Source organism: Rousettus aegyptiacus, unplaced genomic scaffold, assembly GCF_014176215.1.
Source record: "Rousettus aegyptiacus isolate mRouAeg1 unplaced genomic scaffold, mRouAeg1.p scaffold_m13_p_6, whole genome shotgun sequence".
Taxonomy (NCBI): Eukaryota; Metazoa; Chordata; class Mammalia; order Chiroptera; family Pteropodidae; genus Rousettus; species Rousettus aegyptiacus.
Window position 1 is genome coordinate 47,910,806 of NW_023416309.1, and position 15,499 is coordinate 47,926,304.

The following is a 15,499-nucleotide window of genomic DNA, read 5'->3' on the forward strand; positions in this document are numbered from 1 at the left end:
AACACAGGTTTCAGTTTCTATTCATTGAGAAATTATGGCAGTCATCTCAACAATACAGAAATATTTGTGGCTTACAGTTCTATCAAGCACATACCTACACACACACACACACACACACACACACACACACACAGAGAATGAACCAAATATATGGTTATATCCATTTTCTAGTTGCTGCAGAGTCAAGCAACTTGTTTTATCTGCTATATTTAAGGCAAAGAGGAGAACGAAAATGTTACAGGAAAATTTACTAACAAGTAAAGAGCAGTTTGTGTTTCAACTTCATTGCAGTACCAATGAAGTAAGAGAGCTCATTGCTTTGAGATGGCCCAGTTTACAAAATGAAGAAAATTGCAAAATGAAGAAACTTCAAATAAAAACACCATGTGATTGCAGTAGCCTCTTAAGCAAAACAAAACCATAGGAATTGACTCTAATATACACAGTATTTCTAAGGATAGTGACATATTTTCTGATTCCATGTCCTAATTATCTATCTTGGCATGCTTTATTCTCAACTAAAATAATGTTATCTCCAAATGCAATTTTTTTTACTAGGGTGAGTACAAGTATGACATTAACTAACATAATAGTTTGTTGTTAATTCTTACTAGGATACAAGCATGAACTATTAATCATTTTCATTTGTAGGTAAAATCTGAAATCAGTTGTCAAGATTCAAAATAGAAAAACGTCCTGAAAACTTGTATATACAAAACCTCTTCAGTGGTGGTACATTTTTAGAAGAGAGGAATAGTAAACTTGTTTTCTTTATAATATAGACTTCTATGAAGTCGTTCCCCTTTATTTCATGATGGTGTCTTAGATGTACTTTAAAAGAGAATTTCACACTATTCTCTTTGTTTAATGTGACAGTATGAGAAAGTGATCTTTATTCGTTCAAAAAACTCTGCATGTAGTCTATGTTTAGGTTCTTTTAATGTGTTTGTCTGTGATTTTTAAATGCTAAACATGTAAACAGATAAATTGTCAATGTTAATTCTGTATCCTGTCACACAACTGATCTTTCTTTCCTGCCATTCCTTTTCTTTTTATCTTTTTTTTTTTTTTGTGCATTCATGTTGCAGTTGATAAAATTACGTGAAGAGGTGAGTACTTACTAGCTTGCTTTTTTTAAAATTCTGCTTTTCCCTATAAAATTGAGTTTCTAAATCTGAAGTAAGATCTTTGGGCTCATTTTTCAGGAAAACCTACATATAGCAAAAGTATTGATTATATTGCTAGAAATGTTTTCTGCTGATTATCTTTTAAAAAACAAATATATCCAAATCATGCTTATCCCAGTGATCACTGTTCATTGGCATCGGAATAAAATTCATATTTTAAAGGCCCAAAAGGGAAGAAAACAAAAGAATATCTTAAAATTATACCTTGGTGTACTTTTAATGGAGACTAACCTCAGACTTGTTTTATTTATTTTTCAAGTCAGTATTTTTTTGACATTCTGATTTACTTTACTATAGAGTGCTTTTAAATAAACTTCTTTTCCCCACCCAAAATTCTTAGGTTCACTATAAGAAACCATGAATACGTTATCCTTTTGGGGAGACACACATATGTTATTAATGCTCTACTAGTCTGTGCACACAGATACCTAAGAATAGCAAAAGCCCTCGTTGTTGTTAAACACTCTTCTTTCTGTAGGAAATATTACCCACGTAAGCTCTCACTTTTCTGAGTTTGCTAGCCTGTTTCATAATGCAGCTTCAGATTTTTTTTGTAGCCCAGTAAATATTTATAACAATGTTTACGATTTTATGTCTGTATCAATGAAGGATGCTGGACGAGTCTATATATTTTTTTAATTAGGCCAGAATTATCAAATATGCTTTGATACTCTTTTCAGAGGTAGAATAGTTTTATTTTTTACTTAGTGAGGATGAGTTTTGGTACTTTTATAGTAGGGCATACAATAATGGCCTATAATGGAATTTAAAAATTGTCTAATTGCTTATAATAATCAGAGTACTGTGAATTATTTTCGAGTTTAAATTGACTTCATTGATTGAGATTTTTCTCGAAGTTATTTATTGTATGTCATTTTTTAGGTGATGTGAATGCTAATTTAGAGGCTTATAGACAGTGGTTTTCAATAACTGTTCTGATTGGAGATCCGTGAGTGATATCCTCTCTTAGTAAAACTAATAATGATATATAAAATGAAGGGTGAAGATACACAAAACCTACACCCTCTGATCTTTGTGTGTTTTTTATCTTCTCTACATGGAAGCAGGTGTATATCCTAAACAAATATAATCAATTGCAGTTTTGATAGATAAAATTATTCCTTGGCATGATGCATCAACATTATTTTTCTGCAGGACAGAATATCTGTGTGTATTTGCATATGCTCGTGCTTAGGTGACAAATCTGAATTTTCAAATGTTATTAGAACTAACAATAGACTTGAAAACCTCTATATGAAGAAACTGCACAAAGCTCTAGACCCTGAATTTAGCAATGACTATAATTAATAAAACAGTGTGCTTTATTACAATCAGCATTTTTGACAGACTTCTTTTTGTTACGCTGAATTTTGTGGACCTAGAAATCTTAATTCTAAAAGCTGAAAACATCCCTTCTGCATTTCTTTTAAAATATGTTTTCTCATCATCTTATGGCTTAATTCTTTTGCTGTGCCGATAGCAACAGTTTCATCAGTTATGCTTCTGGAATGCATGTTTCCAAAACTGTAACCTGTAATGGAACTGTACTCGGAAGAATTATAATGTTCAACTAATGGTATAATATTCTTGAAAATAGTCTTTTTACAATCTTTGATATGGACGTAGCATTGATATTTTTAGACTAGATTACAGTGATGACAGTGCACGGTTTGCTCAGAAGCGATTGTTTCTCAGCCAGGATTCTAATAGGAATCCAACAGCGAATGTACCCCAGATTTCTTTCTTGTATGTATTCTAAGAAGACAGGCACTCATCTCCTCCAGAATAGGATGTTTTGTTTTCTTTGGAAACAAAAGTTATGCTCCATCCCTTCCTTGTGATGTTCTTTTCGGGCTCAGTTCTGGAAACGGGCATGCTTGGAAGCAGGCTGGGAGGGCATGGGGAGCTGGACTGGCGTTGGCTGTGCCTAGCTCCCCGTTCCAGCCCTGCGCCTCCAGCTCTCCACACCGCACAGCTCCTCACACAAGTTGAGCTCTGTCTGAAGCTCCTGCACAGCTTTACTTACCTGCTTTGAAAAGGACTGAGAAGAGGGTGAGAGAATGAGTATGGGATGGAATGTGGGGGCGAGTTGAAAGCATCAGCTGCAACTGTAGTGTATTTCCTTTCATTTTCAGAGACCAGGGCAATGCACAACTAAGGGAACAATGTAAATAGCACAGCTGTTACAAGAACTTGATTTTAGCTTGACTTAAGTGAAGAGGTTCCAAAATACAAAGTGAGGTCCTGCTGGAAAGCTGCTGGTAAACCGATAGTCCTCTTGTGTGCAGATTTCCTCTGATAAGACTGAACTGTCCTGAAGAGGAGTTATTTCTATTATTTAGAATTTTTTTTAAGTTCTTTTTGAAATTTTGCTCCCCATCATGGCGTTATGCTGAATAATCTAATGTGGCCCCCTTTCATGGAATCCCCCAAATCATTCGGCATTTAAATGCTTTGTTTCCAACATTATATATTATCATCAGATTAGACTGTCTATTTCCAGTACTGATCTTGGATTTTTTTTTTTTTTATCTGCAGCATCAAAATATTTTCTTTTAATGTCGGGATTTCTTCCAGTATGAAAATAAACTAAAAATCTTTGTTCTGTTATTCTGGATTAAAATTCAGATTACTCTTGATTTCATAAGTCTCATCTTTTTAGAGAATCACCAATTTGAAATTAAGTCCTTTGTCATGATAAAAAACAATATTCAGAGAATGGAAGAGTAATTCTTACTTCCAAAAACCTGCATGTAGAAAAAATTAGGAGTAAGAAGGCTTTTTTTGACAAGCTGAGTAAAGTGTTTAATTTTATTTAGAAATAGTCATTAATGCCAAATACATAGAGCTCCCCTTGCTTTTCTTTTTCTCAATTACAGCCTTTAGTGATTTTGCATTTTCATGATATAAGCTTTCCTTCCTCCCTTTTATTTATTTATTTAGTTTTTTTTTTTTTTTTGCAGAGGGAGGGGTAGTTTTTCTCTTAATTTCTCCACCGTATATTAGACAACTCTATTAATTATTATAGACTGTTGTTGCAGCTTTCCTGACCTTCACATCAGGTCCTATCCCTCTGTTCTAAATGCATTGTTTTAATGATTCTTCCCCCTCTCCCTCCCAGCCCTCCCCCCCCTCCAAAAAAAAATTTTCAAGGAAAGCTTTGATGTGGCTTTAGCTGCCTCCAACGTCTGGCCGCATCTCAGATGTGTCACCTATGCCGGGAGGGAATAAGGAAATCACGTTTTGAATGGTAATGATAACATACTAATCACTTCCTTTCTTTGAAGATGGAAGCGAGATATTCTGTCAGCATCCCTGGCTGCTAGAGCTTGGAGGCACTGGTCTAGGTGTATTAGCTTAAGTGTGCATGTCAATACAGCTTGCATCTCCAAGATCCATGGGGGCTCATTAGAGCAAGGTAGATCGTTTCACTCGACAGCCACTCAGATAATATGTGTGGCACCTCCTTTTTTTTTTATTTATTATTATTATTATTAGAAAGCATTTCTTCTATTTTAAATGACATCTGTCAACAACACAAAGTTGTAGGAGTTGTGGTTGCTATATTTCTTTCTTTTTGACCAGATATCAAAACTGATTAGAGAGGGAAAGGTACTAATTTCTACAAAAACACATATGCACACACACACAAATATACACATATACACAGTCACATGTTTCTAAGTATCCAGATGTACTTGCACCTCTACATGCACACACATACATGCAGATATTCACATATGCATGCACATATTCTTACCTATTCACAGCCATGATTAGCTTACAAACCTGTTTGGCAACCTGAATAGATCTAGTGTAGTAGGATCCTTATGGTTCAAAAAAACAAAAACAAAACAAAAACCAACCTCCATGTAGAAAGTTTAAAAGCTGAGAATTTGGGGGGAAATCCTCTAATTTCCCAAATAGAAAAGAGTTCATATAATTATTATAATATTAGCTCAATGTCCAAAACATGATGTGGCAAAAGTTTACCTTGAATCTAGTGCATAAATCCACATTTTGTGCGTCTGTGTGCATGGAGAAGCGTATACCTCTTGTTTCTTGGTGGCTGCCCTGTGTTGTCTTAAACTAGAACTGATGTTTAGTATTCTATTTTAGTAGCATGTGTTGTTCTGTATGGCATCTTGCCACACATCCAAAATTGAGGGACAGACTCTCAAAAATAAAGTTCCTGCTTGAAAATGACTGTCTGTGGAAACTAAAAAACGAATATGTTTTTAAAATAATTGCATTTTATAAGAAATAAATACAAAATAAGCATCATAGATCTATGCAAATATCTTATACATCTACCTCTGCTGAAACAGGAAAGATCCAGTTAGCTCTTGTCTTAGGACATTTCTCAGTGTTTCGGGGTAAGATTTACTGTGATCACTTACAACATGAGTCTGCCTATTAAAAAAAAAAAAAAGTGGATGGTCCATACATGATTGATTGGAAATCTGTGTATTGTAGTAGTTCTTATAATGGAAGATTTGCTAAAAATTATCTATAATGAGTTGGGACTCCTCCCCCTTCCCCCTCAAATGTTAGGGCATACAAAAGCATTATTTTTTTTTTAAGGTAAAAAAAAGAACATTGTAGACGACTGTCTGATTTTTTTTTCCCCCTTTTTCTTTTTCAGAGGGCACATCTGCTCGATAACACAGAGAGGCTGGAAAGGTCATCTCGGAGACTAGAGGCTGGATACCAAATAGCGGTGGAAACCGGTAAGAACTCTGAGAGTGAGCAAATTGTCTTGCTTATGCACAGCAGTCTTCACAACACATGACATTTCAGGGTAACTTCAAAGCAGTAGCAGAGACAGCAGCCCGAGATGTGGTTTACATATTGGGGAGACAATTGGGAGCTTATTTGCGCTTATCTTTTTTCAAGTTAAAAGGCATGACATCTACTGAAAACAGTTCCTGAGGTTTAAAAGTATACATCTGAAAAGAGATGGAATACTTTGTCTAAATTCTACATTTGTCTTAATATGCAGTTACATGTTGTCAGTTTACCCACCCGCAATGATTGCTAGCACACAGTGCGGTCTCCATTTGCTTGCTCTATTACGTTTATTCATATATGTAAAAATTAACATTTTAATCAGTCTAAATGATGTGAACTAAGGGCAAAGGAGTAACAATCCTACATTACCTTGCTTATTTGTCCTGGTGTTGTAAGTGATTTCTAAGGATCCTGTTTGTTTGTTTGTTTGTTTGTATAATCATGAACAAGCCTATAATCAGATATCGGGGGAAAAAAGTCATAATAAGCAGCAAAGCTAATGTTTATGATAATCTTATTAGCAGTAGTTAATACAGTTCAAACTTTTGGTTTGAATTAATACTGTTATTTTCAGAAAACACAGCCATAATTTGACTTCTAAACCTCATCTGCTTAAAATAGACAAGGTTTTCATGATGAATGTTTCATGCAAAGACAGTTTATTTTTACACAGTAAATAAATATCCATTAACTCTTTTGTAGTCATCAGTTCCTTATTATTTGCCATCTTTTTTGTTGTTGTTTTGCAATGTATAGATTATATATAATGTTATTTAACATATTTAGGGTAGTTCTTATCTAATATGTGAACCACACAAATATCTGGTTAACAACATTTATTTAATTTTATGTCACAAGGAATGTTTATTTTGGAAGAGCAAGAATAATGAAAATGCTTCCAAATAATTCCTTTTGTGAATGGCCAGTGTTTTTTCTTGCCCTGGGTCCGTAGCGCTTCCACATTGGCTGGCTCATGTGAGGAGTTCTAAGGCACTGAATAGGAAGAACACAGATAGCATTGGTCTTAAAGTAATGGTGAGAAAACTAAAGGAAACCATAAACCCTCTAGAGTTTTTAGTAGTATAGATAGCCCTTCTTTCTGAGGTTATTGATAAATTAGCTTTCAGCCCTGATTGGAATAAAAGCCAGCTTTCATGTTTTTGTTTTTGTTTTTTTTGTTTTTTGTCCTTGGGCTCACCTTTAGAAGTGACTGTCCTTGTGAAGAATGTGAATAAAGCAAAGAGCCCTGAATGTGAGGTCAAAGGACCAGGCTCAGGTTCTAGCTCTTGTTTGTGTGACCTTGAGCAAATCACATACTCTCTCTCAGTTTTAGTGTCTTTTTTAATACAATAGAAATATATTCTGTCTTAGAATTTTCTGAAGAAACGATGACATATATGAAAATATTTTGTACACCATAAAACACTATACAAATATAAATATATGTGATATGTGGTCATTTGATGATATCAGGCATTTATCTTATAGAAAATATTATTGTGATTAAAACTTGTGTATATGAAAGGAGTCTTAAAGAAGTATTACTTTGCTGTCCTTGGGGAATGGAATACTACATCTATTGAACATGGTTATCATCGAGGAAACTCCTTTGACAAAATGTCCCATTAGTGAACCTCTTCCCACATAGGACCTGGTAGGGTTGGGGATATTCTTACTCTGACACCGACCACAGGGCTTCTTTTGGCTGATTGGGCTGGCTTTTCCTCTTCACTATACCATTCGTGTAGTTCCCTCCCAAAGCTGAAAGAAGTCATCAAAAAAGTTCAGAGATGCTAGAGGATCATGCATTGATCAAAGTTTTAAGACTGAATGGAATTTGGTCATTATTCCTTTTGGTGTGTGCTAAAATGGAACATCCATATCAAACTGTTAATATAGTCAACATGAAAAATGTCAATTTAAGAGTGGCCCACAAACCAACCTCAGTCCTCTTGGACATTTTAGTAGAATATAGCGGTAGATTAACTATAAAGTTTTATAAAATTAGTTCTTTGTCATATAAGACTTGGCATTTTCTTAGAAAACCAAGACTGAGAGGAGGAGTAAGGCTGGGCTTTGTGCAGGTAAAGACAGATGTGACACACGCAGCCTCTGCCTGGATGGGAGTCATCCCGGTAGTTCCTTGGATGAGTTTGGAAGTGGACTGAGAAATGAGAAAGCGGGCTCAAAATATTTTTCTTGCCCTTGCTTCTTACTGGAGTGATGCAGAAGAAAAAAAGAGCAATTATGATGGACACTGTATTGCTTGTACATTTTCTGCTTTCCTGCTAGCCCTCAGCCTACTTACATCGAGTCAATCAACAGCTCTGTGTTTGGATTATGATGTAAATTTGTGATATCAATCATTTAGTTATAGTAGCAGTAGAAGACGAGCATCTTTCAAAAGAAAAAACTTTTAGCACTTATTGGTTTCTTTTTCGTAAAGACCGTGAAACGCAAAGAGGAGGAGATGCGGAAGAGTTAGTATGAGTTTTGAAACAGCACAAAAGAGAGAAATGGATTCCAAGTATTGGTCTAAGAAGTAGTTCTAGACCATAGTGAATTTTTACCAGTCTACAGCAAAACGAGATTAAAAAAAAAAAAAAAGCAGAAAATAGTGACTTTCTCATAAAGCAAATTTTATTAATTTAAAGGATTACACTTTTTGTAAGATCATGTTTTCTCTATTTGGGGATGATAAAAGAAAAGAGAGTTTTATGAAAAGATAGAAATAATAGGGAGAAGTTATATATTTATTTTCTCTACCTAGAAAAATAACAAAATTATCAGACCTAATTTGGGCCCTCTGATTTTTTTTTTTTTTTTGATATTTTACCTACAAAATCTAGGAACTATTGTCTTATATTCTGAATTATAGAAAGACAAAAACAACCCCACCACCTGGCCCTGTCGTTAATCAGCTGTGTAATTTTAAGAAATCACTTTACTTTTCTGAATGTGCAAAATGGAAACATGACACCAGATTCTATGTATCCCATAAGATTGTTTTTAAGTAAAATGAAGTCATATATATTCAAATACCTTGAAAGTAAAGAGGGCTCTGTAAAAGTCATCTTTTTTATACATTACCATCAGCAAAAGTGGTTATCTTTTTCTCTTCATTAACTTGATGATCGTTATTGGCAAATATCATAAAAGACAGCTTGATTATTATGTAAAATCAATTACATGTACAATAGAATAGAAAGCATATTGTTTTGACTACTAATATCTTCCTAGCAAATAATTTAATTCATCTTCTAAAATCATGGAGTCATTTCTGCTGTTTTTAGATCTTGTCAAATTGGCAGTTACTGTCTCTTTAAGAAGAGCTGCTCAACAGAGAGACACATGTCCAGAAAGCATTTGGCGTGAGAAAAAAGGGGTGATCGTTTCTAAGTGTCATTTACACCTCGATATGTATTCATACCAGTGAAATTTCTTTCTTGGATCCCTTCTTATTTGAGAAAGTTAATCAAGTTATAAGTTAATTGAACAGCTTCATTTAGAAAAGAAGGGACATGTGGAGGAATATATGACATTAAACTGAAGAGCTAATGCTAGGGCACTTCAAAGACGGACATCAAGTGGGACAGTTATCAGGCTCATTAACGAGGGTTTCTTGTGGTAGCCATCAAAGACCAAATACTGTGCCGATCGTCTGAGCCATTGGCTTGATCCAGTTTGGTATTTCTTATAAGTTCTTGTCCTAGAATCTATGACGAAAAGGTGACTCTTCCTTTTATTCGTTATTGCTAGTAAGTATGACTCTTAGCTGTGCGGAGATAATCTATTTTGTTTAAGGTCAGGGACTTTATATTTAAAACTCCGGGCCATCTGCCTTAATTTTATAATTATGATTCTTTTTCTCTGAAGTAAGGATCCCAAAATGACATAGGCACAAAACTAATGGAAGCAGTATGATTAACAAGAGAAATAGACTGAAAGAGAAATTATGCAAGGGCAGAAGTGCAAGGCTCACTTTCTCTTTTCAATATGTAAACAGGTAGTTTAAGGCACTCAAGACTGTCCTACCTCGAACCCTATATGGATCCAGGACACCTGGCAGTACATCTCTGGAACCATGAGAGCGTTGTCCAGAGTCAGTCTCACATCTTTGAGGAGTCATTTGCACCATAGACTAACCCTGCTCCTCCCATCCCTGAGTACCCAAACCCTGAATACCCAAACCTCTCATTCGTCACCTCAGGCCGCCTAGCTCTGATGTTCCGTTTGGTCATCAATCTTCAGAATAGGGTGCTATACTTTTACCATCCTTCCTTCCGTGAAGAAAAGGTGCTCCATCCATCATCCAGGTCCCGTAGGGTCACCCTTGTCCCCCGTGAACTAGCGATTGGACATACATAGAGATAATACAGTGTTTATTGAACACTTAATATGGGCCACGCACTGTTCTCAGTACTCTTATCTCTGTAATCCCACCACAACCTGATCCAGTAATTACTCTTTTCTCATTTTATAGGTGAGAAAACAAGGTACAGAGAGATTAAGTAATTTGCCCACGCTTATACTCAAGGTAGAAAATAGTACAGCCAGACCATCGGATTCCATGCTGTTAGCCAGTAGATCACACTGAAAATTGAATGGGTCCCACATACCTACTTTTCTAAAGTGATCTGTTATAGTGAATATATGTCATGTTCTTACCTCAATTAACTTCCTCTTCATGTAATTTATTCAAAAACTAACTATTAGTACTGTGTGCCATGTGCTGAGGATGACACGCTAGTAACAAGACAGCCATGGTCCCTGTTCTCTGGCAGCTTATGTATAAGGGCAGCAGTGCGGGGCAGGATGAGACATTTTTTTATTTAATAAATTAACAGACAAGATCATTTCAGGTCATGGTAAAATGAAGCATAGTATTAAGGAGTAACTGAGGGAGGCTACCTTTGGTTGGCTAGTGAGGAAAGACCTCCCAGCGAAGTGCCTTGCATGCCATCTGGAACAGTACAGACGTGTGTCAATAAGTAAATTTTGGGCGGATGATTCCAAGAGGGGAGAACAAGCTCAAGGGCTCTGAAACGAGAAGGTGCTAGGGGTGTTCAAGAAACAGAAGGAACACCAGTACGACTGGAGTGATGTGAGCAAGAGGGTGCAGCGTACAGTAGGATCAGAGCGGAACAGGGTGCAGATTGTGTGGGGCCCAACGGCCTGGGAAAGGGTCCAAATTTGACTCGGAGGAGGGCGCAGTGCCTTTGGAGGGCAGGCAAGTAGGCTGCTCTGTATTGTGGAGAACAGGGATTGGAGGGTGGATTCGCAAAGGAGTAGAAACAGAAAACGTGACAGGAGATGTATCATAGTAATCCGAGACTTGATCCTTTTACCAGTTGAAACGAATGGAGGGATTTGATGGTGAAGATGCAGGAGAAATTATTGTAAGCTATTTTAAAAGACATTCTTGGAGCAAGGAGCTTGAAATGTATCAATTTCCTTAACAATTGGTATGAAACCCCAAAGATTCTTCTTTAAGTATCTCCCCTAAACAAATGAGGCCTTACTAGTCCTCGTACCTGGTATGGCTTTACACAGGTAACAGCCACCAATCAGGCTGGTGGTGATGGACCTTTGTGGTTAGAGATCTGAGTTTATAACCAAGTTTATGATACTATTTTCTCCCTCCCTCCCCTGCCCTTCGTTTCATTCTTTTTATATGTTTGTAAACATTTCAGTTCTACTCTCTTGGCAGATTACAGTCCTATAACACAGTGTTATCTGGTGTCATCACCGTGTTTACCTTGGATCATCAGATCTTAGTGATCCCAGAAGTCTGTGCTCCTTTTACCAAAGTTAGTACCGTTTTACAAATATTTTATAACTAAAAAATGTGGATTTTACTTTAATTTTAGTATTTCGGTACTATATTATAGTTACCTAATTTTAAACTGCAGATACTGACTATATTAGGAATATACTTCCACAGTCTTATTTTATATGATGTATTCAGATTATTTTTGCTTTTTATGATTACATCATCAAAATTTGCATTCATTTGCCCTAATAGCCAGAGAAACATATGGTGTACCTTTTTTCTTCTGGAAAACAAATAAATCTTAGCATTATAACGTTTTCATGAGAATGAGATAATTTATGTACACCTCTGTTTCTCTTTCTACTCTGCTTTTCTCTTTACGGGAAAAGCAATCAACAGTAGTATCAGCGTGTATTTTTAAAAATCAAACAAAATGCATTTCATGTTCAGAACTTTTTAAGTAATCTGAACAAATGCATTTAAAATGTGAGATGGCTTCTTTTTATAGCTTCAATTGTCTCAAAGTCTCAGCTAAAATACTGACAGAGTTTTCCTGAGCCCTTTATGGGTTACACAGGACTTAGGGAGCATGGTCCTGAAGCTTTATCTGTTCTGTCTTTTGGTTCTTGATACTGTCTTTCAACTCACCTTATTATTATTATTTTCACCATCTCACTATAGAACTCATTTGTAACTTTTAATCAGTTACAGAAGTATCTATGGAGACAAAGTTTTTATCAAACTCAAAGCCAGTTATTTTCATTGCCATTTCAGGAGTTACTTTCATGGCAATTGACATTTTCTTTTTCTTCTACCTGTTCTTCCTTATTATTATCAGTCTTCTTTCTTTTCTTCTTCTCTTTCTTCCTTTGCCCCAAGACTCTACTCCGAAGAAACATCAGTGTTCACTCTGTACAATGTAATAATTTGATTCATAAATACAAATTCTCAAATGTATTAATTTATCATCTACAGAAAAGATTAATGGATAAAACAGTTCACAATAATAGAGACTAATGCATAAAACTATTTTTGAAGTTGTAAGCTAGTTTGGAGTTGAGCTAACATCGCCTGCAGGGAATATGAGAAAGTTACCCACCCCCTCCACTTACTGATAAGTCATTTATAAGTCTCCTGGGAAAATAGACCCACAGAGTATTCCTTGCTGTTGGAGCTGTTATCAGTTGATAGAAGAATAAATTTCTGATTCTGTAATATTAGTGGGAGTGGTGTACATTATATGAAAGGAGGTAAATATTGTATTTCACTTATTCAAGAAGCTTTCATTGAGCTCTACTGAGTGTCAGATGATTCGCAGATACAGAGTAAGAATAATAAGATATCCGCACCCCACCCCATCCTGTCCTGGGTTATCTGAGTAGAGAATGCCAGTAAACACTTTAGATTTTTAACTTAAGTAATTTTGTTGAGGCACAGATTTGAATTCCATAAGGCATTGCCATGTCCATATTATGCAGCAATAACAAATTAACACTTTTTGTTGTTCAACAATATAGGAACAGAAAATAGGATTATACAGTTGGGTTGATTTTAATTATTTTATCCAAGCATATGTATTTTAGAGAAAATATTTTTTTATAGAGATATTAAACTATTTGACAGAAAAAGTTATCTTTAGAAAAAGTTTCTTTAGTCATTATTTTGGATGGCGTAGTGTGTGGTTATGCTTTCAGAAACAAAGATATCTCTGCTTGAATGTGTGGGATTTTTTTTGTCGTTTTTTTGCTTTTTAATGCTGAGACTTCTTGACTATGTTCTGCAAGTTTTAAAAAAATCTACCCAGTGGTAAAATAATCATTTTTAATGGGTAGTTATCACTTACTTTATAATTACAACTATGTTTAAGTCTTACATCTCAAACAACTGTGGTTCTGCTCTGAGAAAAACAGAGGAGGCTGTCATTTGGGTGAAGCTCTTAAAGAATATTTTCAAGTTGCACTTAAATTTATTTTTTGAGGTTCTCTGAGATATTGGTACACTTTATAGTGGTAAGAAAAGGATGTCATTTAAACCCTATTTGGAGAACCTTCTCCTTAGGTGGTCCAAGGGAATTCATAGGGTTCAGTTTTAATCCATTAGAAAGTATTGTACTCAGTTTTAAAGGTGTCTTATCCCATAATACCTATCACTTTTCCAGTTGGTTTGTTAGACACACGTGAAGCCATTCTTATTCTGTTGCATCTCTGTGAGTTGAGAAAAAGAATGACGACCAAAGCAGATCACTGGAATGCCAATTTACTTTCAAATATTACAGTGAAGGACGGATAAGCTTATGACCTTGTTGCACTGTGCTTATATAACTTTCCTTGGGAATTTTTTAAATCAGGTTTATTTGCCCTTTGAGTCTGATTTCTAGTGCCCAGAAGTTTTCTTTTCAGCAGTGTTTATGTATTTAACAGAATTTTCTGAGGTGGGTACTACAGAATTTTCACAGCATGGGTTCGTTGGACTAAGACTTTGTGTACGACTTATATCAAGTGGAAAAGTAGACGGACATGAGCTTTAAAAATGGCTTTTTGTGTGTGTTCTACATTTGAAGTTTTCATCTGTATTTCCTGTTGGGCTACAGTGTTTTCCAACATTGCCACGAGAGAACAAAGTCAACATTAAAAAATAATTTTGTATTGAAGAATATGTTTTTCCAAGTAAAGTCATTATCAAAGAGACTGTCATGGTGGGTCATCATTCATGTATGGCACTGTGTTGCCCTTTTGCATCTTGAGGTATAAACTCCAAGTCATAGTTAAATAAATATCTATTTATTTAGAGAGAGGAAGAACCCACCCTAAAGCCAGACAAGGAAAAAAGCTTTTGAAGGCTGTTTCTTTGGAGGAAAAATAAGCATGTTGTCAGGTAATCCTACCATTATCCTCCACGCTGTTAATCTCATCGTAATCAGTTGTCTAAGGTCCCGCCATACTTTAAAAGATTGATATTTATGTCAACATAAAATACACCTTTAAAATGGAGCTAATTTTCTTTGTTTCCATTTTTAGCATTGTTTGTAACACATGGCACTTGAGCAGAGCACAGTGGAGTCTTAGCATTTATTCAGAAAACAAATATAGGGTCCTAAGAAATTAGAATTAGGGTTCATTAGACGTGGACTGGGCTAAATTGAGCTCCGAAATAGCAAGAAAAATACTGCCTTAATTTAATTTTATTAGCAAGATTTGCATTTGGGAGTCAGGTAGGGGAGATATGCAACACACCTGAAAAGGATAGTAGATATATTATAATTTAGGAAGGACCAGCCCTTGGCCCTGTCCTAGGCACTTCGAATATAAAGTTTCTTTATTAAGCTAAAATATCTTGGCAAAATATCTCTTGGGGAAATACATACCTATAAATCCCCACGATATACATAATTAGTGTTTTTGAAGCAGGGGGGAGAAAGTATTAAGTCTATTTCTTTGTGTCAGGAAAGACTCAGAAGAGATGGGCTTTATGGAATGAACAGAGGGGGAGCAAGGGGAAGTAGGTAAACTGTGAGCAAACACATGGCTTATGAGAATTTCTAGAACGTATCACATGGCTTATCTAATGTTTATCTTAGTTATTAAGTATACTTGAAAGTGATAACATTTATTTAAAAAACATTCTCTTTCAAATCTTTATTATTTCAGAATAACCTCCCCAATTAACCTATCCATTTTAATGGTCAAGGGTATAATTATTTTATTGACTACTATCATGGATGCCTTAAATTATAAACTTTGGTAAATTT

The 15,499-nt window shown here is 35.5% G+C and overlaps 1 protein-coding gene across 7 annotated transcripts in view; it reads left to right on the forward strand.

The window, feature by feature from the left end:
• Nucleotides 1-15,499, forward strand: part of VTI1A (vesicle transport through interaction with t-SNAREs 1A) — a 319,856-nt gene that overhangs the window by 73,018 nt on the left and 231,339 nt on the right. For 4 of the 7 annotated variants that reach the window (XM_036222044.1, XM_036222040.1, XM_036222043.1 and 1 more), the window contains exons 5-6: nt 1,089-1,109; nt 5,833-5,917. In XM_036222044.1, the coding sequence (XP_036077937.1) occupies nt 1,089-1,109; nt 5,833-5,917 (106 nt within the window). The remainder of the gene's footprint in view (nt 1-1,088; nt 1,110-5,832; nt 5,918-15,499) is intronic. The other 3 variants (XM_036222045.1, XM_036222046.1, XM_036222041.1) reach the window with 1 other exon arrangement.